Source organism: Ranitomeya variabilis, chromosome 4, assembly GCF_051348905.1.
Source record: "Ranitomeya variabilis isolate aRanVar5 chromosome 4, aRanVar5.hap1, whole genome shotgun sequence".
NCBI lineage: Eukaryota > Metazoa > Chordata > Amphibia > Anura > Dendrobatidae > Ranitomeya > Ranitomeya variabilis.
The window spans coordinates 607926922-607954905 of record NC_135235.1 but is presented as its reverse complement, the minus strand read 5'-3'; the positions used below and the strand labels follow the sequence as shown (position 1 = coordinate 607954905).

General features: G+C 50.6%; 1 protein-coding gene and 1 long non-coding RNA gene across 2 annotated transcripts in view; one reads left to right on the top strand and one right to left on the bottom strand.

Moving 5' to 3' along the window:
- The window catches only part of LOC143766014 (uncharacterized), a 53388-nt gene extending 47611 nt beyond the window's left edge, over positions 1 to 5777 (top strand). The window contains exon 3 of the long non-coding RNA XR_013213499.1: positions 5683 to 5777. This is a non-coding gene — a long non-coding RNA (uncharacterized LOC143766014). The remainder of the gene's footprint in view (positions 1 to 5682) is intronic.
- Positions 1623 to 21433, bottom strand: CHMP6 (charged multivesicular body protein 6). The gene is made up of 8 exons (XM_077253330.1): positions 21115 to 21433; positions 10619 to 10728; positions 10050 to 10137; positions 6071 to 6157; positions 5916 to 5981; positions 5730 to 5810; positions 4253 to 4310; positions 1623 to 3299 (listed from the first exon to the last, which is right to left on the bottom strand). The coding sequence occupies exons 1-8, from the start codon at positions 21175 to 21177 to the stop codon at positions 3247 to 3249; spliced, it is 606 nt and encodes a 201-aa protein (XP_077109445.1). The 5' UTR covers positions 21178 to 21433; the 3' UTR covers positions 1623 to 3246.
- Between the last annotated feature and the right edge of the window lie 6551 nt (positions 21434 to 27984).

Genomic DNA, 27984 nt, shown 5'->3' with positions numbered 1-27984 from the left:
CCGGGGCCTGCAGAGAGGAGACGCTCGGTACAAGGTGAGTACATTCCCTTGTACCGATCGTCTCAGGGAAGCCCGCAGGGAGCCCCCTCCCTGCGCGATGCTTCCCTGTACCGCCGGTACATCGCGATCATGCTTGATCGCGGTGTGCCGGGGGTTAATGTGCCGGGGGCGGTCCGTGACCGCTCCTGGCACATAGTGCCGGATGTCAGCTGCGATAGGCAGTTGACACCCGGCCGCGATCGGCCGCGCTCCCCCCGTGAGCGCGGCCGATCGCTATGACGTACTATCCCGTCACTGGGAATTAAGTCCCAGGTCACCTTGACGGGATAGTACGTCATATGGGATTAAGGGGTTAATAGGCTGAGAACCAGATGCTCTGCATTCCCTGTGTGAACACACCACATACAGAGTATATATCTCAGTGCATTGGTGTACCACACGGCCAATCCCTGATTGAAGGCTGGCTGTTTCATTAGGTATTGCACCTGTGCATTTGCTATTTTATTTGGGTCCGCTGCACCCTGCTTGTGCATTTGTATTGAGGCCCATTTAGACAGGTAAGCATCTTTGCCTGTTTTTGGTGTTTTCTTGAATTTTTCCTTTTTTGGTGTTTTTCAAAAGCAACTAAGCAGTTTTAGTGGGAAAAGGCTCCATCTGATACGTGACTACAGGATACTAACGGGTGGCTATGGAAGCCTTACAAGGTTGAGGGTGGGTCTACAAGGCACTTTCACGGCGACACAGATTGTGTGGACAAAAATCAAAGTGCAAGTCAATGGATTGCATTGGCACGACAAGTAAGGCACACAAAAATTGCAGTTCCTTGCAGGCCAAAATGTATGAACTATGCTGCAATGTAACAGTGATCTTTGGCTTTCCGACCGATGTCCTGACCAAAGTCTGGAGGCAGCAATAAAGAACAGCAAACTTGTGCAGGGGTATGGAAACACCTTAGGCTATGTTCACGTCATGTTTTATCTACTCCTCAGTGGCTCAGTCTGCATCATTAAAGGGGTTGTCCAGGTCTGCAGTCATACTACGTGACTGCAGACTTGTGATTCCTCACAGCGTGCAGAGTTTGAGCTGCCAGGATTCTCCAGTACCAGGAGCGGGCAGTCATGTGACAAAGCGTGCTATTGCATACTTTTGGCCACATCCTGACTAGATGTGTCCGGCCTCACTTAATTCACTTGTAATGAGCGAAGCAGAGCACTTCTAGTTGGCAAGTGATCGCGTGTATGCAAATTTCATACTTGCTGTCATGGGCCCTCTTCTTGGGGAATCCTGACAGTGCGCGCTGTGAAGAGTCACAAGTCTGTGGTCACAAGAGCGCCAAGCCTGGACAACCCCTTTACAGTTAATGGTCCTATCAGCGCAAACATCCGAATCCTGTTTTTTAAGGCTTCAAAGGAGCCACCGACGAGTGGATAATATCTGAGGTGAACATAGCCAAAGACGATGACTAAAGGCATAGCTTTGCTGAATGCCAAAAAGTTTTTGTCCAGATCTGGCAAAACACTTAGACTGCGTTGAGCTTGGTTAGCACCTAAGCGTGCAGCATATACCCATGGGGTTCTTCACTGCTCTCTAAGGACCCCAGATCACTGATGGCGCTAATACTTCACGACCACAACTTTTGGTGCTTTATATATTTTATTAGGATTTTTAAAAACACAAAATTGAAAAATCATAAAATCTTCAATCTTCAAAATTATCCACAAGTCGCAATGGCCAATATCACACACCTACTGTGACGGGGTGGCAGCAGGAACGGTCCCTTCTATGCAGAGGATAAATATATATCTGGGCGGTGAGGTTTCCATCCTGATATATTAGGAATCTGCCCTGTAACACAGATTGCAAATAACACTACAGAGCAATCTCCTAGGGCTGTGACATGTGGGACTGAGAACAATGGCCTGAGTACTTAAAGGGGTGTATAGTATTACAAAACATAATTGCTTTTTATCTCCACAGTGCCACTCAACTGCAAAGTGTGTCCGATATTGCAGCTCAACCTCATTCACCTTCATAAGAGCCGAGCTGTAATACCAGACAAATTATAGAAAAGGGTGGCAGAGTTTTTTTGGAAGAAAGCAGCCATATTTTTCTAATCCAGAAGCAACCTCTTTTGCTGTAACATTCATGGAAGAATTGGTAATTCTAACATTTTCAGTAACTCTCAGCCATCTTGTACACACTGGTGAGCTAAAGTCTACTGGGCCCTGGTAAGAAGTGCATTCGGGCCACAGAATAATGCATCGCAGCACCACAGTAAACGTCAGTACTCTCCCCAGCTGAGGAGTCCCTTCTACAATATACTTGCTGTTTAAATTCCGCTCCATATTCAAGACCTTTGCTTGCTGTCATGAACACATCAAGCAGTGACCGAAGCATTCATCACCCTGTATATCTCCAGATATGCCGTTTTAAGGCACTCCAATACAATGGGGGTCAGCACCTCGATGAATCCTGGTGAGGAAAGCGTTGATCACACGACCACAAGGTGGACGAGACATCTGGAACCGATTATATATAACCATTTTCTTTTTCTTTCAGTGCTCCTTTACTTTTTAGTGTTTTTATTCTGAATCTTCATTATAGCAAATTGGGTATACAAATAAAAAAATCTGAACCGTGCATGCACAATGATGAGAATCCATCATGTCAAAGTACTGGTTACCTTCCACCATAGTAAAAATGGAAGCGAGTTCAGGATCTGGACACAGGGCTCCTGGCATCGTCAGCGTAGAAGGCGACCTGTGTGTCCTCAGCAGGACCCGGATAATACATAGGTGGCAGTTCTCGAATAGTCCAGTCTGCAGTAATTAAAGCCACTGATGTCCACACATTATACAATGTAAAAACAGCAAACTATTGGATGGGGCGCGACTGCCGCCACCATGGATCATCTCATTAAATCATCTACAACGGACAACATAGGCTGTGCGATACTGAAATCCCGCTGTTTAGTAAAGAGTTCATGAGCGACTAGTATGCCTCCCGCTGTTGGAAAGGCTGTCCAAAGGGCAGATTTACCACCCCCGAAAGGCTGGAAGAGGCCCCCCCCAATGTAAACCAGAGACGGCAAAGCAGTTTGTCACATTTCACAAGGAGCAAGATGCTCCCTTTCCCCTCCCTGTAGGAATAGTGGGCAGAGCGTTCCGGCACGGGGCTCCCTCTGGGGGCACAAGAAAAAAAAAAGCAAAAATACAAACTTTCCAACTGCACGAAGTAGGCATGAGGTTAGGACGCGGCCACCAGCTGTGGTTGGGGTTTGTTCTTGATGACTTGTTTCTCTGGTGAAAGAAAAAGAGAATAGTCAGTTTCCAAGTGCAGACTGCGAGTCAATGTAAGGCTAAATTCACACGACTGTATTTTTGGTGTGATTTCTGCCTGTAAAGAAACAGACACTAGTCAGACTGATGGTATTCATCCAATCCCTGCATGTGTTGGTGCTGTCTAACAGCCGTGAGACATGCAGTCCCTGGGACGCGAACATATTTATCGAGCACGCAGAAAACACTTGGTTAGCACACGAGCATGCTTGGATAACGCCTTATACGAGCACATCAGCTCATCACTAGTGGGCATAAAACAGTTAAAAAGGAGCTCAGAAAAAGCTACTAACTCTAGTGTAACAGAGGCTCACTAACGGATTTCTCAGTTAACTCATTCTGCAGCCAGGCCAAACAGTACGCATTTTTTCATGAAACCTTCGTAAAGTAAAAAATGTGTTGGATTTAAAAAACAAAACCCAGACCAGCATCACTCCCACTCTCTAAGAGCTGGCGATCTCATGACATTATGTCAGGAGAGCACTGCAGCCTACCAGTGGCCCTGACAAGCAGCAGCCTTAACTGACACATCAAGGCTGATGTCAATAGGCAGCAGTGCTCCCGTGACATAACATCACAAGATCAATAGGGAACACAGCGCTCAGAGGAGCAGTGCCAGTTCAGGAGGTAAGTACGCTTTTTTTTTCTCTTTAAATTTATCAGTTAATTTTGTCAGTTTTATCTGGTAGCGGCAAACCTCTTTAAACAACTAAAATCCCAAAAGTCCCACATAAACCTAAACCCTCATGCGCACCGTATGCACTAGGACTTTGGTGCACTTCCACATGCGTCTGACCTCATACTGTATGGACCGGTTAGGAAAAAAAAAAAAACCCTAGCATGCTGCAGCAGCCGCCACATTACAGATGTATGCTCCCCCTAGGCAGGAGGCAGCGGTATCAACAAAGTGCTACCTGGAGTGGTATCGGCAGGGAGCTTGTCCTTGGGAGCTTCTGGGAGTTCCAGGTCTTCCTGTAAGGGAGAAAATGCGAAACGTTTATTACAATCCAGCATAACACATGGCGCCATCACACAACGTGTTTCAAGCTTCTCATTTACACAGTGCACCCACACCACTGGGTTTACCTCAATCTGTGAGTAGTGACGGACCAACATACACCCAGACCGCTGACATACAGACCACAAGCATTGGATAATAGAAGGCGGATACTGCTGATTTCTATGAGCTCTGCATTTACCTAATATTTATGGGACCTTGAGATGTTTCCTGAGACTTTAGCATTAAACAGGTGCAGCGGAGTCTGTAGTCAGATAAAGGGGTTGTCCACTACTAGCACAACCCATTCTTGATCACAAAATGTTTGGCCCACATAAAATAAAAAAGCCTATACTCACCTCTCGTACCGTTCCCCATGGTGTTGGCATTCACAGTCCCGGGGCTCGCGTGCGGTTGTTGTGTCACGGGCAAACAATCAACGTTGGGGGTCACTGCCCCTGCCTTAGGTCAAGAAGAGGAAGTCTGGGAGGCAACTGATCTCAGACTTCCTCTTCCTGCTCAATTCAAAAGGAGTCAGGGACAGTGACGCCAGCGCTGATTGGGTGCTGGCATCGCAACAACAGCACGGGAGCCCCGGAAGACAGAGTGCCAGCACTGCGGGAACAGCACCAGCACGGGAGGGGAGTATAAACTTTATTATTTTACGGGGATCAAGCGAGGGGTATGAGAAGAAGTTGTCCAAGTAGTGGACAACTTCTTTACTAGTTAAATCCTCTGATCTCTGGCTGCCACAGATTTCTAGATTTGTGAAGGGGCCATTGCTTTGTATGTTGTGTCAGATTTCCAGTAATAAAGGGAGAAGACAAAGGGTTGCGACATTCCCTATAGACACCATTCATTCTGAGTTCAAAGGCTTGACTAAAATTTGTATCCACAACCTAAGAGATCATTGGATTTACCCTTTACCTGCCTTTATCCATAAGCTCATCACAATTGGGTTTTTAGTGACAATACCATGGAAGTCTGTGACCTCAGTAAACATTATACCCCTTCGGCACAGCGCACAGATTTGCAGCACTGGAAATCGCATCTTCTCACTTGCATTTATGAAGTGCAAGAAGAACAGTTTGGCTGGATTTACCCACAGGGTATTATCCTGTGCCTCTTTATTCAGCATTGGGAGGCGAGAGGGACTGCCAACATGGCATCACCAGCTGCCTGTTAATTAAGCAGTCATTGCCACTTTCCTTACTGCAAATGTGAAACGTTTTGGACGAACCAGAAGAAATTGCAGCTAACTGCACACCTCTCTATCTGAGGCTTTACTTGGGGTGGGTTCAGGAAGGGTTACAGAAATCAAAAATGTTATGTAACTTCTGCCCTTAGGTACTACTCTCACCTGCCAAATCATGGAAAATCATAGCCCTGTGTACCTGAGTGATGGCCTCCAGCTCCTCCAGAATGGCCTCCTCATCTTCTGTCGTCAGGCTTCCTGCTAGTAGTTCATCAATTTGCTGCGAACAGAGAAGCCGTGTTCATGTTGGGTCTCCAATCATAGATCAAGCCTTACAGAGCGCCATGTCCCCACCACAACATATAAGAGGATGCTTTATACTTACCCGCTGGTATTCTATTCCTTCCTGGGTTTCATCCATGATTCTCTCCACTTCTTCAATGGACATAACCTAGAGGAAATAAAAAAAAATTATATACACGTAAGCTCTTTCCCGTCAACAGGGACAGAACCGGCACCGAACCTCATCGACATACTCACCTCATGCATCTTCTTCAGGCAGTCGTTACCGATCTTCAAACCTTCAATCACTTTCATCTCGATTTGTGCAAATTCTATGTCTTCCACCTACAGGGAAAAAAAAAGCAAACATTTACACTAAAGGAAAGCAACTGCTTTCAGTAGTGATGGAAATGGTTTCCCTCCTCCATCCCATCCAGATCTTCCCTAATTCAGACAGCGTGATCAGCCTTATTACTAAAGCCGCAATCCTCCACAACACTGAAGACTGCATCTGATCTCTGAGGTGTCCAGCGGCATCTGGCAGCAGATCTTATAGTCCTGAACATTGAGAGGTGTGACCTCCGGATATGATCGACCAGATTGAGATCTGGGAATCTGGAGACAAAGCCTCACCGTTCCTCACTGACCATTATCTTATGCCAGGACCGGAGGCAAAAACCGGCTGCCATCAAGGGGGTGTGAGGTCTGTACAACGTGTAGGTAGATGGTAATGGTACAGGTCACATCCATGTGCACCAAGTTTCCCCCATCTCACTGCCGGCAGTGGCCTGTACATCTTCCATGTTGCATCCTAGTGCCATAGGTTATCTGTGCACCTGTACATTAAACTAAAGTTGTGTGGTCCATACTTTCCTTTTTTGTAGTACCTGGCTATGATAACAAAAACAAAAATAGGCCGGCCACCTGTTGGTGTAAGTGCAATGTAGAAGTGCACATTCACACTGTGGCCATGAACGGGCAGAACTTAGGATAAAAGAAAATGATCAAATACCCTGCAGTAAGTAAATAAATAATAACCGTACATACAGTAAGGTCCATATACACTCACCGGCCACTTTATTAGGTACACCATGCTAGTAACGGGTTGGACCCCCTTTTGCCTTCAGAACTGCCTCAATTCTTCGTGGCATAGATTCAACAAGGTGCTGGAAGCATTCCTCAGAGATTTTGGTCCATATTGACATGATGGCATCACACAGTTGCCGCAGATTTGTCGGCTGCACATCCCAAAGATGCTCCATACAAGGCAGGATGGATCCATGCTTTCATGTTGTTTACGCCAAATTCTGACCCTACCATCCGAATGTCGCAGCAGAAATCGAGACTCATCAGACCAAGCAACGTTTTTCCAATCTTCTACTGTCCAATTTCGATGAGCTTGTACAAATTGTAGCCTCAGTTTCCTGTTCTTAGCTGAAAGGAGTGGTACCCGGTGTGGTCTTCTGCTGCTGTAGCCCATCTGCCTCAAAGTTCGACGCACTGTGCGTTCAGAGATGCTCTTAGGCCTACCTTGGTTGTAACGGGTGGCGATTTGAGTCACTGTTGCCTTTCTATCAGCTCGAACCAGTCTGCCCATTCTCCTCTGACCTCTGGCATCAACAAGGCATTTCCGCCCACAGAACTGCCGCTCACTGGATTTTTTTTCTTTTTCGGACCATTCTCTGTAAACCCTAGAGATGGTTGTGCATGAAAATCCCAGTAGATCAGCAGTTTCTGAAATACTCAGACCAGCCCTTCTGGCACCAACAACCATGCCACGTTCAAAGGCACTCAAATCACCTTTCTTCCCCATACTGATGCTCGGTTTGAACTGCAGGAGATTGTCTTGACCATGTCTACATGCCTAAATGCACTGAGTTGCCGCCATGTGATTGGCTGATTAGAAATTAAGTGTTAACAAGAAGTTGGACAGGTGTACCTAATAAAGTGGCCGGTGAGTGTATATTATATCATTTCATATATATGAAAGTCTGAACTTCAACTGCATCTGAATTGTTTTGTTTAAAATTCATTGTGGTAATGTCTAACCAAAATTAGAAAAATGTTGTCTCTGTCCAAATATATGTGGACTTATCTGTATAAATAACTTAGGGTACTTCGCTGACAGTTTTGATAAAAAAAAGTGTAAAAGCCATCCCACAGTGACAAGGTGTACCCAATTCTGGATGGCCCCATCTCTAATGCCCCAGTATGTTCAAAGTACTATTTACTTACTCCAGGGTATGTTCTCAATTTGTTTTTATTCTAGGTTAGTTTTGTTAATGACCACAGAGTGACTGTGCACCAACATACTGCATTTATAGCAACATGTGCTGCAGTTCACTTCTTTGGTTTTGCTGTAGTTTTTTGTACTTTGCACATACAGCACTGTGGTTCCCCCTTTTTGGGCTGTGAATCTTGTCTATTAGCTTTCCATTGGCAGGTGTTAATGCAGTCAGGCCTGGGTCCTGCTCTGCTCCTGTCTATTCGGGCCTTTTGGCACATAGAGATGTTTTACATTTGAGGTAGGACCTTCCAGATTGGGGTACACCTTGTCATGGTGGTATGGCTTTTACATAGTTACATAGTTATTAAGGTTGAAGGAAGACTGTAAGTCCATCTAGTTCAACCCATAGCCTAACCTAACATGCCCTAACATGTTGATCCAGAGGAAGGCAAAAAAAACCCATGTGGCAAAGAGTAACTCCACCATGGGGAAAAAAATTCCTTCCCGACTCCACATACGGCAATCAGACTAGTTCCCTGGATCAACGCCTTATCAAGGAATCTAGTGTATATACCCTGTAACATTATACTTTTCCAGAAAGGTATCCAGTCCCCTCTTAAATTTAATTAATGAATCACTCATTACAACATCATACGGCAGAGAGTTCCATAGTCTCACTGCTCTTACAGTAAAGAATCCGCGTCTGTTATTATGCTTAAACCTTCTTTCCTCCAGACGTAGAGGATGCCCCCTTGTCCCTGTCTCAGGTCTATGATTAAAAAGATCATCAGAAAGGTCTTTGTACTGTCCCCTCATATATTTATACATTAAAATAAGATCACCCCTGAGTCTTCGTTTTTCCAAACTAAATAGCCCCAAGTGTAATAACTTATCTTGGTATTGCAGACCCCCCAGTCCTCTAATAACCTTGGTCGCTCTTCTCTGCACCCGCTCCAGTTCAGCTATGTCTTTCTTATACACCGGAGACCAGAACTGTGCACAGTATTCTACACTTTTTTTTTTTTTTTTTTTTTTTTAAATCAAAACAAAGTCAGTATCTCATGTTATTTACATGTACAACAACAAAATTACTTGCTTAGGATATTTGCTCATTTTGTTTGTATCCCTAGGTTACCTTTCTATTATAACCATGATGCTCTGCTTGTCCTGACACCTATCATAGCTGCAATACTATGTGTGTCCTCAAAGCTTTCCATCATAGCTGTGATTCTCTGTGTTGTGTCCTGACACCATTTTATAATAGCTGTGATGCTCTGTGTTGTGTCCTGACACCTTTCTATCATAGCTGTGATGCTCTGTGTTGTGTCCTGACACCTTTCTATCATAGCTGTGATGCTCTGTTGTGCCCTGACACCTTTCTATCATAGCTGTGATGCTCTGTTGTGCCCTGACACCTTTCTATCATAGCTGTGATGCTCTGTGTCCTGACACCTATCATAGCTGTGATGCTCTGTTGTGCCCTGACACCTTTCTATCATAGCTGTGATGCTCTATGTTGTGCCCTGACACCTGTCTATCATAGCTGTGATGCTCTGTGTTGTGCCCTGACACCTTTCTATCATAGTTGTGATGCTCTGTGTAGTTGTGAAACCTTTCTATCATAGCTGGGATGCACCATGTTGTGCCTTGACACCTTTCTATCATAGCTGCGATGCTCTGTTGTGTCCTGACACATTTCTATCATGGCTGAGATGCTTTTTTGTGCCCTGACACCTTTCTATCATAACTGTGATGCAGTGTGTTGTGTCTTGACACCTTTATATTACAGCTGCGATGCCGAGTTATTCACTTCACCTGTCAGTAGTATTGATGTTATAGCTGTAGGTGCATTTGTGTCACAATTATTACTTTTTTCAGGTTGCTTCATTGTACAGACTGAAACGGCTGTCAGGATAAAATGGTTGACAGTACAAACACAAGGGCCACACTGTAAGACCTAAAGATCCTGCACCCCAAACAGATACATTGAGGTTGGACAATCGGACTCACCATTTTCTCCAGGTTACTGATCTGATTATCCGTCTTCTCCAGCAGCTGCTCTTGATATCGCTTCTTCTTTAGTAGCAATTTGGCTTTTCTACAGGATAAAGCACAAAACGTAACTTTGAATAACTTTCTAACATACTCTGTCTATTAATTCTGATTAGTTATCAAGATCTCTGTTTGCTGTCATTGACCCTGCCTACACTTGTATCTTTAAAATTACGCAAAAAAAAAAAAAAACGGTTTTAATTACACAACAATTAAAGGGCTTTTCCCTATCTGGACATCCATTCTCATGTTTGTGCAGCAGCTCTCCTCCACCTGATGACACGGAGGCGACGGAGGCGACCGTCTGACAGCTATCATACTCATGTCCTACTTTTGTGTGGAGAACTAATGCACATACCCTTTAAAGGGAGTCTGCCTCCCACAAATGCATCAAACTAACCACACAGTGTGAGCGGGCACTGATGGCCTCCGTTTGTATCTGAACTAACAGTAAATTTCTCGGGAAGTGCACAACTAACATGTACAGTCACAGGGAGCGACCATAGTGCAGCACTGGCAGAACCTACTCTTTCTTGCCATCGTGCAGCAGCTGTTTGGCCACCTCCCGCTCTCGCTGCAGCTGTAAGGTGATCTTCTTCTGGTACTGCTTCAGCCGGTCTCTCTGCTGCTTCAGTTGCTGCAATAAAAGAGGAAAAAAGCTTGTAAGAAAAGGATGAAAAATACGCAAATCAGGAGATGCTGCAATACCAGACACAGCCATGGACAAGGGTGGCACCGTTTCTGGAAAAAAAAAGGAGCAGATTTTTTAATATTGTTTATGCATGGAAATCTGCAAAGGATTTCTATGCATAAAGGGGAACAGAATCTTTATTGTTCTTCTTGACAAAGTCATGAGCTCCGCACTATATACAGTGATCCACAGAGACAGAAGATTAATAGAGGTGGATACAGGAAGGCTCATAATCTGGGTCACATCTACCTGAGCACTGAGCTTCCAGACAAGGGGATTACAGTAATCCCTCCTAATCCCCACTCCTGGCTGTTGTATCTGTGAGCAGAGTCATTAACGGAGACACAATGTCCAACTATTATAACACGGTGCAGACGTTTGCCTTTATACCGACCTGTATTATACTCTAGAGCTGCACTCACTATTCTGCTGGTACAGTCACTGTGTACATACATTACTGATCTTGTACTGATCCAGAGTTACCTCCTGTATTATACTCCAGAGCTGCACTCACTATTCTGCTGGTGGAGTCACTGTGTACATACATTACATTACTTATCTTGTACTGATCCTGAGTTACATCCTGTATTATACCCCAGAGCTGCACTCACTATTCTGCTGGTGGAGTCAGCGTGTACATACATTACATTACTTATCCTGTACTGATCCTGAGTTACATCCTGTATTATACTTCAGAGCTGCACTTTCTATTCTGCTGGTGGAGTCACTGTGTATATACATTACACTAGATGGTGGTCCGATTCTAACGCATCGGGTATTCTAGAATATGTATGTATGTATGTATATAGCAGCCACACAGTATATAGCACAGGCCACGTAGTATATAGGAGCCATGTAGTATATAGCAGACAAATACTACGTGGCCTGTGCTATATACTATGTGGCTGTTATATACATACATACATACATATTCTAGAATACCCGATGCGTTAATACAGGCCACGCAGTATATAACGCAGCCCACGCAGTATATAACGCAGCCCACGCAGTATATAACGCAGCCCACGCAGTATCTAACGCAGCCCACGCAGTATCTAACGCAGCCCACGCAGTATCTAACGCAGCCCACGCAGTATCTAACGCAGCCCACGCAGTATCTAACGCAGCCCACGCAGTATCTAACGCAGCCCACGCAGTATCTAACGCAGCCCACGCAGTATCTAGCACAGCCCACGCAGTATCTAGCAGCCACGCAGTATATAACACAGCCCACGCAGTATATAACACAGCCCACGCAGTATTTAGCAGTGTGGGCACCATATCCCTGTTAAAAAAAATAATTAAAATAAAAAATAGTTATATACTCACCCGCAGGGATCCAGCGAAGTCCTGGCGATGCACGCGTGACTGCCGCCATCTTCCGTTCCCAGGATGCATTGCGAAATTACCCAGAAGACTTAGCGGTCTCGCGAGACCGCTAAGTCTTCTGGGTAATTTCGCAATGCATCTCTGGGAACGGAAGATGGCGGTGGGCGCGAGCGTATCGTCCGACGACGGAAGGTGAGAATAGCAGGTTTTTAGTTTTTTTATTATTTTTAACATTACATCTTTTTACTATTGATGCTGCATAGGGAGCATCAATAGTAAAAAGTTGGGGACACACAAGGTTAATAGCAACTTATCCTGAGTTACCTCCTGTATTATACTCCAGAGCTGCATTCACTATTCTGCTGGTGCATTCACTGTGTACATACATTACATTACTTATTCTGAGCTACATCCTGTATTATACTCCAGAGCTGCAATCACTATTCTGCTGGTGGAGTCACTGTGTACATACATTACTTATCCTGTACTGATCCTGAGTTACATTCTGTATTATACTCCAGAGCTGCACTCACTATTCTGCTGGTGCAGTCACTGTGTACATACATTACATTACTGATCCTGTACCGATCCTGAGTTACCTCCTGTATTATACTCCAGAGCAGCATTCACTATTCTGCTGGTGCAGTCACTGTGTACATACATTACATTACTTATCCTGTACTGATCCTGAGTTACATCCTGTATTATACTTCAGAGCTGCACTCACTATTCTGCTGGCATCAAGATGTAAAAAAAAAATTATTTATGGCATTTCTGCAATACAAGCAAACATTGGCATTTATACACGTCACAGAGGCTGAAGATGGCGTAAGGAATTCAACAGAGGCGGAAGATGGCGAGTGTAAGGGAGGTCAATAGAGGCGGAAGATGGCGAGGGTAAGGTAGGTCAACAGAGGCGGAAGATGGTGAGTGTAAGGGAGGTCAATAGAGGCGGAAGATGGCGAGGGTAAGGTAGGTCAACAGAGGCGGAAGATGGCAAGGGTAAGTGAGGTCAACAGAGGTGGAAGATGGCGAGGGTAAGGGAGGTCAAGAGAGGCGGAAGATGGCGAGGGTAAGGGAGGTCAAGAGAGGCGGAAGATGGCGAGGGTAAGGGAAGTCAATAGAGGCGGAAGATGGCGAGGGTAAGGTAGGTCAACAGAGGCGGAAGATGGCGAGTGTAAGGGAGGTCAAAAGAGGCAGAAGATGGCGAGGGTAAGGTAGGTCAACAGAGGCGGAAGATGGCGAGGGTAAGGGAGGTCAAGAGAGGCGGAAGATGGCGAGGGTAAGGGAGGTCAACAGAGGCGGAAGATGGCGAGGGTAAGGGAGGTCAACAGAGGCGGAAGATGGCGAGGGTAAGGGAGGTCAACAGAGGCGGAAGATGGCGAAGGTAAGGGAGGTCAACAGAAGCGGAAAATGGCGAAGGTAAGGGAGGTCAACAGAGGCGGAAGATGGCGAGGGTAAGGGAGGTCAACAGAGGCGGAGAGGGGAAGGGAGGTCAACAGAGGCGGAAGATGGCGAAGGTAAGGGAGGTCAACAAAGGCGGAAGATGGCGAGGGTAAGGGATGTCAACAGAGGCAGAAGCGGGCCTAAGAGAGGGCAAGAGGCAGAAGCGGGCCTAAGGGAGGGCAACAGAGGCAGAAGGGGGCGTAAGGGAGGGTAAGAGGCAGAAGCGGGCGTAAGGGAGGGTAGCAGAGGCAGAAGCGGGCGTAAGGGAGGGTAGCAGAGGCAGAAGTGGGCGTAAGGGAGGGTAAGAGGCAGAAGCGGGCGTAAGGGAGGGTAAGAGGCAGAAGCGGGCGTAAGGGAGGGTAAGAGGCAGAAGCGGGCGTAAGGGAGGGTAAGAGGCAGAAGCGGGCGTAAGGGAGGGTAGCAGAGGCAGAATCGGGCGTAAGGGAGGGTAGCAGAGGCAGAATCGGGCTTAAGGGAGGGTAGCAGAGGCAGAAGCGGGCGTAAGGGAGGGTAGCAGAGGCAGAAGCGGGCGTAAGGGAGGGTAGCAGAGGCAGAAGCGGGCGTAAGGGAGAGTAGCGGAGGCAGAAGCGGGCGTAAGGGAGGGTAGCGGAGGCAGAATCGGGCATAAGGGAGGGTAGCACAGGCAGAAGCGGGCGTAAGGGAGGGTAGCAGAGGCAGAAGCGGGCGTAAGGGAGGGTAAGAGGCAGAAGCGGGCGTAAGGGAGGGTAACAGAGGCAGAAGAGGGCGTAAGGGAGGGTAACAGAGGCAGAAGAGGGCGTAAGGGAGGGTAACAGAGGCAGAAGAGGGCGTAAGGGAGGGTAACAGAGGCAGAAGAGGGCATAAGGGAGGGTAGCAGAGGCAGAAGCGGGCGTAAGGGAGGGTAGCAGAGGCAGAAGCGGGCGTAAGGGAGGGTAAGAGGCAGAAGCGGGCGTAAGGGAGGGTAAGAGGCAGAAGCGGGCGTAAGGGAGGGTAAGAGGCAGAAGCGGGCGTAAGGGAGGGTAAGAGGCAGAAGCGGGCGTAAGGGAGGGTAGCAGAGGCAGAAGCGGGCGTAAGGGAGGGTAGCAGAGGCAGAAGCGGGCGTAAGGGAGGGTAAGAGGCAGAAGCGGGCGTAAGGGAGGGTAAGAGGCAGAAGCGGGCGTAAGGGAGGGTAAGAGGCAGAAGCGGGCGTAAGGGAGGGTAAGAGGCAGAAGCGGGCGTAAGGGAGGGTAGCAGAGGCAGAATCGGGCGTAAGGGAGGGTAGCAGAGGCAGAATCGGGCGTAAGGGAGGGTAGCAGAGGCAGAAGCGGGCGTAAGGGAGGGTAGCGGAGGCAGAAGCGGGCGTAAGGGAGGGTAGCGGAGGCAGAAGCGGGCGTAAGGGAGGGTAGCGGAGGCAGAAGCGGGCGTAAGGGAGGGTAGCAGAGGCAGAATCGGGCGTAAGGGAGGGTAGCGGAGGCAGAATCGGGCGTAAGGGAGGGTAGCGGAGGCAGAATCGGGCGTAAGGGAGGGTAGCGGAGGCAGAAGCGGGCGTAAGGGAGGGTAGCGGAGGCAGAAGCGGGCGTAAGGGAGGGTAGCGGAGGCAGAAGCGGGCGTAAGGGAGGGTAAGAGGCAGAGGCGGGCGTAAGGGAGGGTAAGAGGCAGAAGCGGGCGTAAGGGAGGGTAAGAGGCAGAAGAGGGCGTAAGGGAGGGTAACAGAGGCAGAAGAGGGCGTAAGGGAGGGTAACAGAGGCAGAAGAGGGCGTAAGGGAGGGTAACAGAGGCAGAAGAGGGCGTAAGGGAGGGTAACAGAGGCAGAAGAGGGCGTAAGGGAGGGTAGCGGAGGCAGAATCGGGCATAAGGGAGGGTAGCACAGGCAGAAGCGGGCGTAAGGGAGGGTAGCAGAGGCAGAAGCGGGCGTAAGGGAGGGTAAGAGGCAGAAGCGGGCGTAAGGGAGGGTAAGAGGCAGAAGAGGGCGTAAGGGAGGGTAACAGAGGCAGAAGAGGGCGTAAGGGAGGGTAACAGAGGCAGAAGAGGGCGTAAGGGAGGGTAACAGAGGCAGAAGAGGGCATAAGGGAGGGTAGCAGAGGCAGAAGCGGGCGTAAGGGAGGGTAAGAGGCAGAAGCGGGCGTAAGGGAGGGTAGCAGAGGCAGAAGCGGGCGTAAGGGAGGGTAGCAGAGGCAGAAGCGGGCGTAAGGGAGGGTAAGAGGCAGAAGCGGGCGTAAGGGAGGGTAAGAGGCAGAAGCGGGCGTAAGGGAGGGTAAGAGGCAGAAGCGGGCGTAAGGGAGGGTAAGAGGCAGAAGCGGGCGTAAGGGAGGGTAAGAGGCAGAAGCGGGCGTAAGGGAGGGTAAGAGGCAGAAGCGGGCGTAAGGGAGGGTAGCAGAGGCAGAATCGGGCGTAAGGGAGGGTAGCAGAGGCAGAATCGGGCGTAAGGGAGGGTAGCGGAGGCAGAATCGGGCGTAAGGGAGGGTAGCGGAGGCAGAAGCGGGCGTAAGGGAGGGTAGCGGAGGCAGAAGCGGGCGTAAGGGAGGGTAGCGGAGGCAGAAGCGGGCGTAAGGGAGGGTAAGAGGCAGAGGCGGGCGTAAGGGAGGGTAAGAGGCAGAAGCGGGCGTAAGGGAGGGTAAGAGGCAGAAGAGGGCGTAAGGGAGGGTAACAGAGGCAGAAGAGGGCGTAAGGGAGGGTAACAGAGGCAGAAGAGGGCGTAAGGGAGGGTAACAGAGGCAGAAGAGGGCGTAAGGGAGGGTAACAGAGGCAGAAGAGGGCGTAAGGGAGGGTAGCGGAGGCAGAATCGGGCATAAGGGAGGGTAGCACAGGCAGAAGCGGGCGTAAGGGAGGGTAGCAGAGGCAGAAGCGGGCGTAAGGGAGGGTAAGAGGCAGAAGCGGGCGTAAGGGAGGGTAAGAGGCAGAAGAGGGCGTAAGGGAGGGTAACAGAGGCAGAAGAGGGCGTAAGGGAGGGTAACAGAGGCAGAAGAGGGCGTAAGGGAGGGTAACAGAGGCAGAAGAGGGCATAAGGGAGGGTAGCAGAGGCAGAAGCGGGCGTAAGGGAGGGTAAGAGGCAGAAGCGGGCGTAAGGGAGGGTAGCAGAGGCAGAAGCGGGCGTAAGGGAGGGTAGCAGAGGCAGAAGCGGGCGTAAGGGAGGGTAAGAGGCAGAAGCGGGCGTAAGGGAGGGTAAGAGGCAGAAGCGGGCGTAAGGGAGGGTAAGAGGCAGAAGCGGGCGTAAGGGAGGGTAAGAGGCAGAAGCGGGCGTAAGGGAGGGTAAGAGGCAGAAGCGGGCGTAAGGGAGGGTAGCAGAGGCAGAATCGGGCGTAAGGGAGGGTAGCAGAGGCAGAATCGGGCGTAAGGGAGGGTAGCGGAGGCAGAATCGGGCGTAAGGGAGGGTAGCGGAGGCAGAAGCGGGCGTAAGGGAGGGTAGCGGAGGCAGAAGCGGGCGTAAGGGAGGGTAGCGGAGGCAGAAGCGGGCGTAAGGGAGGGTAGCGGAGGCAGAATCGGGCGTAAGGGAGGGTAGCGGAGGCAGAATCGGGCGTAAGGGAGGGTAGCGGAGGCAGAAGCGGGCGTAAGGGAGGGTAGCGGAGGCAGAAGCGGGCGTAAGGGAGGGTAGCGGAGGCAGAAGCGGGCGTAAGGGAGGGTAGCGGAGGCAGAAGCGGGCGTAAGGGAGGGTAAGAGGCAGAGGCGGGCGTAAGGGAGGGTAAGAGGCAGAAGCGGGCGTAAGGGAGGGTAAGAGGCAGAAGCGGGCGTAAGGGAGGGTAAGAGGCAGAAGCGGGCGTAAGGGAGGGTAAGAGGCAGAAGCGGGCGTAAGGGAGGGTAAGAGGCAGAAGCAGGCGTAAGGGAGGGTAGCAGAGGCAGAATCGGGCGTAAGGGAGGGTAGCAGAGGCAGAAGCGGGCGTAAGGGAGGGTAGCAGAGGCAGAAGCGGGCGTAAGGGAGGGTAGCGGAGGCAGAAGCGGGCGTAAGGGAGGGTAGCGGAGGCAGAAGCGGGCGTAAGGGAGGGTAGCAGAGGCAGAAGCGGGCGTAAGGGAGGGTAGCAGAGGCAGAAGCGGGCGTAAGGGAGGGTAGCAGAGGCAGAATCGGGCGTAAGGGAGGGTAGCGGAGGCAGAAGCGGGCGTAAGGGAGGGTAGCAGAGGCAGAAGCGGGCGTAAGGGAGGGTAGCAGAGGCAGAATCGGGCGTAAGGGAGGGTAGCGGAGGCAGAAGCGGGCGTAAGGGAGGGTAAGAGGCAGAGGCGGGCGTAAGGGAGGGTAAGAGGCAGAAGCGGGCGTAAGGGAGGGTAAGAGGCAGAAGCGGGCGTAAGGGAGGGTAAGAGGCAGAAGCGGGCGTAAGGGAGGGTAAGAGGCAGAAGCGGGCGTAAGGGAGGGTAAGAGGCAGAAGCAGGCGTAAGGGAGGGTAGCAGAGGCAGAATCGGGCGTAAGGGAGGGTAGCAGAGGCAGAAGCGGGCGTAAGGGAGGGTAGCAGAGGCAGAAGCGGGCGTAAGGGAGGGTAGCGGAGGCAGAAGCGGGCGTAAGGGAGGGTAGCGGAGGCAGAAGCGGGCGTAAGGGAGGGTAGCAGAGGCAGAAGCGGGCGTAAGGGAGGGTAGCAGAGGCAGAAGCGGGCGTAAGGGAGGGTAGCAGAGGCAGAAGCGGGCGTAAGGGAGGGTAGCAGAGGCAGAAGCGGGCGTAAGGGAGGGTAAGAGGCAGAAGCGGGCGTAAGGGAGGGTAAGAGGCAGAAGCGGGCGTAAGGGAGGGTAAGAGGCAGAAGCGGGCGTAAGGGAGGGTAAGAGGCAGAAGCGGGCGTAAGGGAGGGTAAGAGGCAGAAGCGGGCGTAAGGGAGGGTAGCAGAGGCAGAATCGGGCGTAAGGGAGGGTAGCAGAGGCAGAATCGGGCGTAAGGGAGGGTAGCGGAGGCAGAATCGGGCGTAAGGGAGGGTAGCGGAGGCAGAAGCGGGCGTAAGGGAGGGTAGCGGAGGCAGAAGCGGGCGTAAGGGAGGGTAGCGGAGGCAGAAGCGGGCGTAAGGGAGGGTAGCGGAGGCAGAATCGGGCGTAAGGGAGGGTAGCGGAGGCAGAATCGGGCGTAAGGGAGGGTAGCGGAGGCAGAAGCGGGCGTAAGGGAGGGTAGCGGAGGCAGAAGCGGGCGTAAGGGAGGGTAGCGGAGGCAGAAGCGGGCGTAAGGGAGGGTAGCGGAGGCAGAAGCGGGCGTAAGGGAGGGTAAGAGGCAGAGGCGGGCGTAAGGGAGGGTAAGAGGCAGAAGCGGGCGTAAGGGAGGGTAAGAGGCAGAAGCGGGCGTAAGGGAGGGTAAGAGGCAGAAGCGGGCGTAAGGGAGGGTAAGAGGCAGAAGCGGGCGTAAGGGAGGGTAAGAGGCAGAAGCAGGCGTAAGGGAGGGTAGCAGAGGCAGAATCGGGCGTAAGGGAGGGTAGCAGAGGCAGAAGCGGGCGTAAGGGAGGGTAGCAGAGGCAGAAGCGGGCGTAAGGGAGGGTAGCGGAGGCAGAAGCGGGCGTAAGGGAGGGTAGCGGAGGCAGAAGCGGGCGTAAGGGAGGGTAGCAGAGGCAGAAGCGGGCGTAAGGGAGGGTAGCAGAGGCAGAAGCGGGCGTAAGGGAGGGTAGCAGAGGCAGAATCGGGCGTAAGGGAGGGTAGCGGAGGCAGAAGCGGGCGTAAGGGAGGGTAGCAGAGGCAGAAGCGGGCGTAAGGGAGGGTAGCAGAGGCAGAATCGGGCGTAAGGGAGGGTAGCGGAGGCAGAAGCGGGCGTAAGGGAGGGTAAGAGGCAGAGGCGGGCGTAAGGGAGGGTAAGAGGCAGAAGCGGGCGTAAGGGAGGGTAAGAGGCAGAAGCGGGCGTAAGGGAGGGTAAGAGGCAGAAGCGGGCGTAAGGGAGGGTAAGAGGCAGAAGCGGGCGTAAGGGAGGGTAAGAGGCAGAAGCAGGCGTAAGGGAGGGTAGCAGAGGCAGAATCGGGCGTAAGGGAGGGTAGCAGAGGCAGAAGCGGGCGTAAGGGAGGGTAGCAGAGGCAGAAGCGGGCGTAAGGGAGGGTAGCGGAGGCAGAAGCGGGCGTAAGGGAGGGTAGCGGAGGCAGAAGCGGGCGTAAGGGAGGGTAGCAGAGGCAGAAGCGGGCGTAAGGGAGGGTAGCAGAGGCAGAATCGGGCGTAAGGGAGGGTAGCAGAGGCAGAATCGGGCGTAAGGGAGGGTAGCGGAGGCAGAAGCGGGCGTAAGGGAGGGTAGCAGAGGCAGAAGCGGGCGTAAGGGAGGGTAGCAGAGGCAGAATCGGGCGTAAGGGAGGGTAGCGGAGGCAGAAGCGGGCGTAAGGGAGGGTAGCGGAGGCAGAAGCGGGCGTAAGGGAGGGTAGCGGAGGCAGAAGCGGGCGTAAGGGAGGGTAGCGGAGGCAGAATCGGGCGTAAGGGAGGGTAGCGGAGGCAGAATCGGGCGTAAGGGAGGGTAGCGGAGGCAGAATCGGGCGTAAGGGAGGGTAGCGGAGGCAGAAGCGGGCGTAAGGGAGGGTAGCGGAGGCAGAAGCGGGCGTAAGGGAGGGTAGCGGAGGCAGAAGCGGGCGTAAGGGAGGGTAAGAGGCAGAGGCGGGCGTAAGGGAGGGTAAGAGGCAGAAGCGGGCGTAAGGGAGGGTAAGAGGCAGAAGCGGGCGTAAGGGAGGGTAAGAGGCAGAAGCGGGCGTAAGGGAGGGTAAGAGGCAGAAGCGGGCGTAAGGGAGGGTAAGAGGCAGAAGCAGGCGTAAGGGAGGGTAGCAGAGGCAGAATCGGGCGTAAGGGAGGGTAGCAGAGGCAGAAGCGGGCGTAAGGGAGGGTAGCGGAGGCAGAAGCGGGCGTAAGGGAGGGTAGCGGAGGCAGAAGCGGGCGTAAGGGAGGGTAGCGGAGGCAGAAGCGGGCGTAAGGGAGGGTAGCAGAGGCAGAAGCGGGCGTAAGGGAGGGTAGCAGAGGCAGAAGCGGGCGTAAGGGAGGGTAGCAGAGGCAGAAGCGGGCGTAAGGGAGGGTAGCGGAGGCAGAAGCGGGCGTAAGGGAGGGTAGCGGAGGCAGAAGCGGGCGTAAGGGAGGGTAGCGGAGGCAGAAGCGGGCGTAAGGGAGGGTAGCGGAGGCAGAAGCGGGCGTAAGGGAGGGTAGCGGAGGCAGAAGCGGGCGTAAGGGAGAGTAGCGGAGGCAGAAGCGGGCGTAAGGGAGGGTAGCGGAGGCAGAAGCGGGCGTAAGGGAGGGTAACAGAGGCAGAAGCGGGCGTAAGGGAGGGTAGCAGAGGCAGAAGCGGGCGTAAGGGAGGGTAGCAGAGGCAGAAGCGGGCGTAAGGGAGGGTAGCGGAGGCAGAAGCGGGCGTAAGGGAGGGTAGCGGAGGCAGAAGCGGGCGTAAGGGAGGGTAGCGGAGGCAGAAGCGGGCGTAAGGGAGAGTAGCGGAGGCAGAAGCGGGCGTAAGGGAGGGTAGCGGAGGCAGAAGCGGGCGTAAGGGAGGGTAACAGAGGCAGAAGAGGGCGTAAGGGGGGTAGCAGAGGCAGAAGCGGGCGTAAGGGAGGGTAACAGAGGCAGAAGAGGGCATAAGAGATGGCAACAGAGGCAGAAGTTGACGCTGGCACTACTATTGGGCACAGAGAGTAATACCAACAGAGGGCGTGTCAGTCACTGGGCAGGAAGTTCACCCGTCAGCGGGTGTGTTATTACCAGCACGGCCTTGTCCTGCTCAGTGACCCGGCTCCGTCTCTTCCGGCCGAATATGTTGCCCATGTTGCCCCCCGGTCGCCGGTCTCCTCATCCCCTCCTGTCCGGGGCCTCAAAGCCGCGCTGCACCCTGGTACTACCGGCTTCAGTACGGAAACTGTGAGGGGCCAAGCCCTTCCTAATGACGTCATCGCTGCAGCCTGCCGGGAAGTGTAGTCCTGTAGTCGTAGTGTTGGTAGCAGATAGTGCCAGTCATTGGCAGACAGCGAGTGCACGGCCCGGTGTGCGCACAGACACTGCCCCAGGGCTGCAGAGTGCCTGTAGGACCATACAGACGCTCCATGCCAATTAGTGCCACATGCACCCTGACTGTTAACCCCTTCACACCACAGCCAATTTTCCTGCTTTTGTTTTTTCCTCCTCTGAGGCTGTCTTTGTGGGATAAGTTCTATCTTACAATAACTCGGTCTATTTTTCCATGTAATGTACTGAAAAAAAGGGGAAAAAATTCCAAGTGCGATGAAATGTTGAAAAAGCCACAATTCCGACATTACAGAATAAAAACGACCTGAACCGCGATTCTCCAGGTCAGTCCGATCGCGCCGATGCCAAACTTTCATTTCATTTTTCTTTTTGGCATTTGTCATCCGGGTTTGGATTGTTGTGGACGCGGCGACACCAGGTACAAGGTTTTGGGGTTTTTTTACAGAAAAAGGGAGGTAATAATATTTTTCAAAACAATTTTTTTTATTTTTTATTTTTTTAATCTTCGCTGGGGGGGGGGGGGGTAAACCTGCAATCAGTATTTCGGTCGGTTTTGTAGTACCGTATGCAGCTGGGCTTCACCAAGATGGCAGCAACTGGGGTCTTCCGTATGGCTACCATGTCAACCCCTCGGTGCCACGCAATTGTGTCTCGGGGTCAATGGGCGCGCTCCGGCAACCCGACCCTTTAAATTATGCCATCAGTGATTGACTGCAGCATCTAAAGGGTTAAGTACGTGCCGCACGACTGTATAGTACAGCCTGCTCCATATACGTTTATCTACTTTTTTTTTAACTTGTGTGAAAATCTCATGTAGTTTACGGTCAAATGTATACAGAAAGGTGAATTCTGAAGGGTTCACAAACTTTCTAGCATCACTTTATCTTTATAACAAGTTTTATAAGATGGCGATGAACTCTGAAGACACCTTTGTGACAGTCTGGGCCAAGTATAAAAGGACAGGAGATGTATATGACTGCTATCAAAGATTAAACCAACTGTGAACCATTGCATTTTTGGTCATACCTGATGGCGGTATTATTTATAGTTGATGTTCCTGATTTATGACAGCTCATGCTATTACATAAAGTCGACACTAGATGGCACTGTTGGACTTGATTCGTCAAACACTGGTTAAACCTCTTCACTGGCCACTAGATGGCGGTATAGGACTTTACAGAGAAATACTGGTACAAACCCCTGCAGTTTCCCAGAAGTGACTTGTGAGCTGTGGTATTTGTCACCATACATACACCATGTTCTGATTTATTGGCTGCGATGGCTACAGGGACATCTAATCATTGAGTGACCAGTAATGGCCTGAGTCAGGCTGATCGGGAAATAATTGCATCCTACAGGAGTAATGAAATATCACATCCCGGTCTGCGGACTATAAATGTCTCATTCACAGAAACATCCATAAAGGCTCCGATCCATATCACTGCTGCAATTTTTCCCATACATTTCACAAGAGGAAAATCATTCACACTGGCATTACGAGTTCTGATATAGAAAGAACAGAAATTAAACTTCTGCAGGAAGCAAACATCTCACCAGACAGACGCCATCATCACCTATAAAAGGGTCCTGATCAGTGACGCTGCTCATGGGCCCAATGCAAAATTTCAAAATATAAAGGGTTTTTAATGATATTAAAGTTTGTGAACCCTTCAGAATTTTCCATGTGGCATATTTTTTGCCATGTCATATACCGCAGTCATGCACGGAGAAGGTCATTCGATTTTCTTCCCAGTCCATGACTATGTAACATCAGACCAGACTCTGCAGAACTGGTACATGTCAACTCCACGTCATTACCAGATATAGGAGTGATCTACTGTGGGCAATCCCTATGTTAGAAGTGTCCCTGATATTAAGATGATCACAGGGTGATTGTCCTGATTATGGATCCTCCAAAGATCAGCTGTAATCTGTATACACAGTCTTTAATTTCGCTGCAGCACCTCCGCAGCCCTCCATGTGCCCGCCAGACGTAGCCTGACTGCCATTAAGTACTGAAAAGAGATCCTCAGACCCCTTGTGAGACCATATGCTGGTGCGGTTGGCCCTGGGTTCCTCCTAATGCAGGACAATGCCAGACCCCATGTGGCTGGAGTGTGTCAGCAGTTCCTGCAAGATGAAGGCATTGAAGCAATGGACTGGCCGGCCTGTTCCCCAGACCTGAATCCGATTGAACACATCTGGGACATCATGTCTCGCACCATGCACCAATGTCACGTTGCACCACAGACTGTCCAGGAGTTGGTGGATGCTTTAGTCTAGGTCTGGGAGGAGATCCCTCAGGAGACCATCCACCGCCTCATCAGGAGCATGCCCAGGTATTGTAGGGAGGTCATACAGGCACATGGAGGCAACACACGCTACTGAGCATCATTTCCTTGTCTTGAAGCATTTCCACTGAAGTTGGATCAGCCTGTAACTTCATTTTCCACTTTGATTTTGAGCATCATTCCAACTCCAGACCTCCGTGGGATATTAGTTGTGATTTACGTTGATAATTTTTAGGTTATAATGTTCTCAACACATTCCACCATGTAATGAATAAAGATTTACAACTGGAATATTTCATTCAGTGATATCTAGGATGTGGGATTTGAGTGTTCCCTTTATTTTTTTGAGCAGTGTAGTTTGTCTCCTATTCCCATTTTGTTAGCTTCCACAGTCACTCAGCAGAGCCCTAACTCCTACTGGCTGTCTGGAGTTAGAAAAACATGGCTGCTGTTTTCTAAAGGCAATGTCACCCCAGGCTGTTAGGTTAAATTCAGATATCTGTGTTTCATGGTCGGTGTACAGCCTGCAGTGATCGGTCTGACTGCGGGTCAGCAGACACCGACCATGAAACTTGGAGGTTTGAATTCATCCTTAGCGGACAACATTTGAATATTTTTCCTCATGTTAAGGAATGATGTGTTATAATTGTTCTCCTGCTCATCAGCGTTAAATTATCCATAAACTATGTTTTTAAGAATCATTTTGAGGGAGAATTGAGATGGGATGCATCTGTATGTAAATATAGGCTCTACCCACTGAACTGCACCCCCTTAGCATGCCATCAGAAAGACCAGTGCCAGCAGACTGTGCCTCCAGTTAACTCGTGCCAATAGACTGCTCCCTCCCCAATAAACTCATGCCAGCAGAGTGCTCCCCCCGTAAACTTGTGCCAGCAGAGTGCTCCACCAATAAACTTGTGCCAGTAGAGTGCTCCACCATTAAACTTCCCCCATTAAACTTGTGCCAGCAGACTGCTCCCCCATTAAACTTGTGTCAGAGTGCTCCCCCAATAAACGTGCCAGCAGACTGCTCCCCCATAAAATTTGTGTCAGCAAACTGCTCCCCAATAAACTTGTGCCAGTAGAGTGCTCCACCATTAAACTTCCTCCATTAAACGTGTGCCAGCAGACTGCTCCCCCATTAAACTTGTGCCAGCAGACTGCTCCCCCATTAAACTTGTGCCAGCAGACTGCTCCCTGATTAAACTTGTGCCAGCAGAGTGCTCCCCCAATAAACATGTGCCAGCAGACTGCTCCCCCATAAAATTTGTGTCAGCAAACTGCTCCCCCAATAAACTTGTGCCAGTAGAGTGCTCCACCATTAAACTTCCTCCATTAAACGTGTGCCAGCAGACTGCTCCCCCATTAAAGGGAGAATTGAGATGGGATGCATCTGTATGTAAATATAGGCTCTACCCACTGAACTGCACCCCCTTAGCATGCCATCAGAAAGACCAGTGCCAGCAGACTGTGCCTCCAGTTAACTCGTGCCAATAGACTGCTCCCTCCCCAATAAACTCATGCCAGCAGAGTGCTCCCCCCGTAAACTTGTGCCAGCAGAGTTCTCCCCCATTAAACTTGTGCCAGCAGAGTGCTCCCCCCGTAAACTTGTGCCAGCAGAGTGCTCCACCAATAAACTTGTGCCAGTAGAGTGCTCCACCATTAAACTTCCCCCATTAAACTTGTGCCAGCAGACTGCTCCCCCATTAAACTTGTGTCAGAGTGCTCCCCCAATAAACGTGCCAGCAGACTGCTCCCCCATAAAATTTGTGTCAGCAAACTGCTCCCCAATAAACTTGTGCCAGTAGAGTGCTCCACCATTAAACTTCCTCCATTAAACGTGTGCCAGCAGACTGCTCCCCCATTAAACTTGTGCCAGCAGACTGCTCCCCCATTAAACTTGTGCCAGCAGACTGCTCCCTGATTAAACTTGTGCCAGCAGAGTGCTCCCCCAATAAACATGTGCCAGCAGACTGCTCCCCCATAAAATTTGTGTCAGCAAACTGCTCCCCCAATAAACTTGTGCCAGTAGAGTGCTCCACCATTAAACTTCCTCCATTAAACGTGTGCCAGCAGACTGCTCCCCCATTAAAGGGAGAATTGAGATGGGATGCATCTGTATGTAAATATAGGCTCTACCCACTGAACTGCACCCCCTTAGCATGCCATCAGAAAGACCAGTGCAAGCAGACTGTGCCTCCAGTTAACTCGTGCCAATAGACTGCTCCCTCCCCAATAAACTCATGCCAGCAGAGTGCTCCCCCCGTAAACTTGTGCCAGCAGAGTTCTCCCCCATTAAACTTGTGCCAGCAGAGTGCTCCCCCCCAATAAACTTGTGCCAGCAGAGTGCTCCCCCCAATAAACTTGGGCCAGCAGAGTGCTCCCCCAATAAACTTGTGCCAGCAGAATGCTCCTCCATTAAATTTGTGTCAGCAAACTGCTCCCCCAATAAACGTGTGCCAGTAGAGTGCTCCCCCAATAAGCTTGTTCCAGTAGTGTGCTCCCCCAATAAACTTGTGTCAGCAGAGTGCTCCCCCAATAAACATCTGCCAGTAGAGTGCTCTCCCATTAAACTTGTACCAGCAGACTGCTCCCCCATTAAACTTGTACCAGCAGACTGCTCCCCCATTAAACTTGTGTAAGCAGAGTGCTCCCCCAATAAACTTCTGCCAGCAGGGTGCTCCCCCATTAAACTTGTGCCAGCAAAGTGCTCCCCCCCAAAAAAACTGTGCTACCCCCAAAAAACTTGTGCCAGCAGACTGGTCCCCATTAAGCTTGTGCCAGCAGAGTGCTGCTCAATAATCTTGTGCCAGCATACTGCTCCCCCATTAAATTTGTGTCAGCAAACTGGTTGCCCCCAATAAAGTTGTGCCAGCAGAGTGCTCCTCCATTAAACTTGTGCCAGCAGAGAGCTCGTACATTAAACTTGTACCAAAGTGCTCCCCCCAAAACAACTTGTGCCAGCAGAGAGCTTCCCTAATAAACTCATGCAAAAGGACTGCTGTCCCCAATAAACTTGTGCCAGCAGACTGCTCCCCCCAAAAAAACTCGTGCCAGCAGAGTCCTCCCCCAACTTGTGCCATCAAATTCAATGATGAATTTTCCTATGAAGAGTGCAACTTTTGCACTTATTTTACAGAAGTAGTTAAAACTTTGTTGTGATCGGTTCTTGCTATATTCCAGATTTACTTTGCAATTTAGTAAATCCCAAAACAACATGAAAGTCATTTTCATCTAAACATCAGATGAAACAGCAGCTACTAACGGCGTGTGAAGTGGCTGAAAACATTCTGTTTGCACATAACACAAAGTTGGGCTCTGGAGTTGCTCATTCTCCCTTGTATATTGCCGTCTTCATGCATCCCCATTACATAAAACAGTGTTCTTGTCGTTACAAAGTATTCCTAGGAATGAGGGATTCTGCAGACATGAGATCGGAAAATGTGTGTGACATTAATAACTGGGGACCCAGTGACTCCGCTCTGACTGATCTCAGGTGTAATCAGCTCCGACTGATCTCAGGTGTCATCAACTGAACATAGAAGTGCCCTTTAAATGAGACGAGAAGGAGAAGCAGCACATCTTGTAAGATTCGGATGATTCTTCACATTTAGCTCAATTGCTCCAAGAACCTTTATGAAATGTAAGGGTTATTCCCAAAATCATGAATAGTCCACCTATCTATAGGACTGGCGATAACTTACTGATCACTGGGGGTCTGACCTCTTGGTTCCCCATTGATCCTGAGAACCAGGCTCTGTAGAGCTCATATTGAATAAAGCAGAGGTGTGCATGCTCGTGTGTCTATGGGGCTGGTTTCAGAAAAAGCCACGCTGTACTCCTCTTTCTCCAGCAGTCCCATAGACAATGAATGGAGCAGTGGTGCGTATGATTGACCTCATTGTTTAAGGGACTGCAGAAAAGAGCAAAACCCTGTGTTAGGCTTTTTCCGACAGTTCTACAGACCATGAATAGACCAGAGGTCAAGCATGGGCTTTCTCGGATTCATTCTAAAGAGGGTGTCAGGACTCGAACTCAGCAGCTCTTGAGCACCAGGTGGCAGCTTTTCCCTCTGAGCTATTCAGCTTGCTGGACAGTTCCTTGCTAAGGCTACGTTCACATTAGCGGCGGGCGCCGCAGCGGCGCCGCATGCATCATGCGCCCCTATATTTAACATGGGGGCGCATGGACATGCGGTGCACTTGCTTTTTGCGCCGCATGCGTCCCTGCGGCGCCCGCGTCGGGTCGCGGAGGACGCAGCAAGTTGCATTTTTGCTGTGTCCAAAATCAATGAAAAAAAGGACGCATGCGGCGCAAA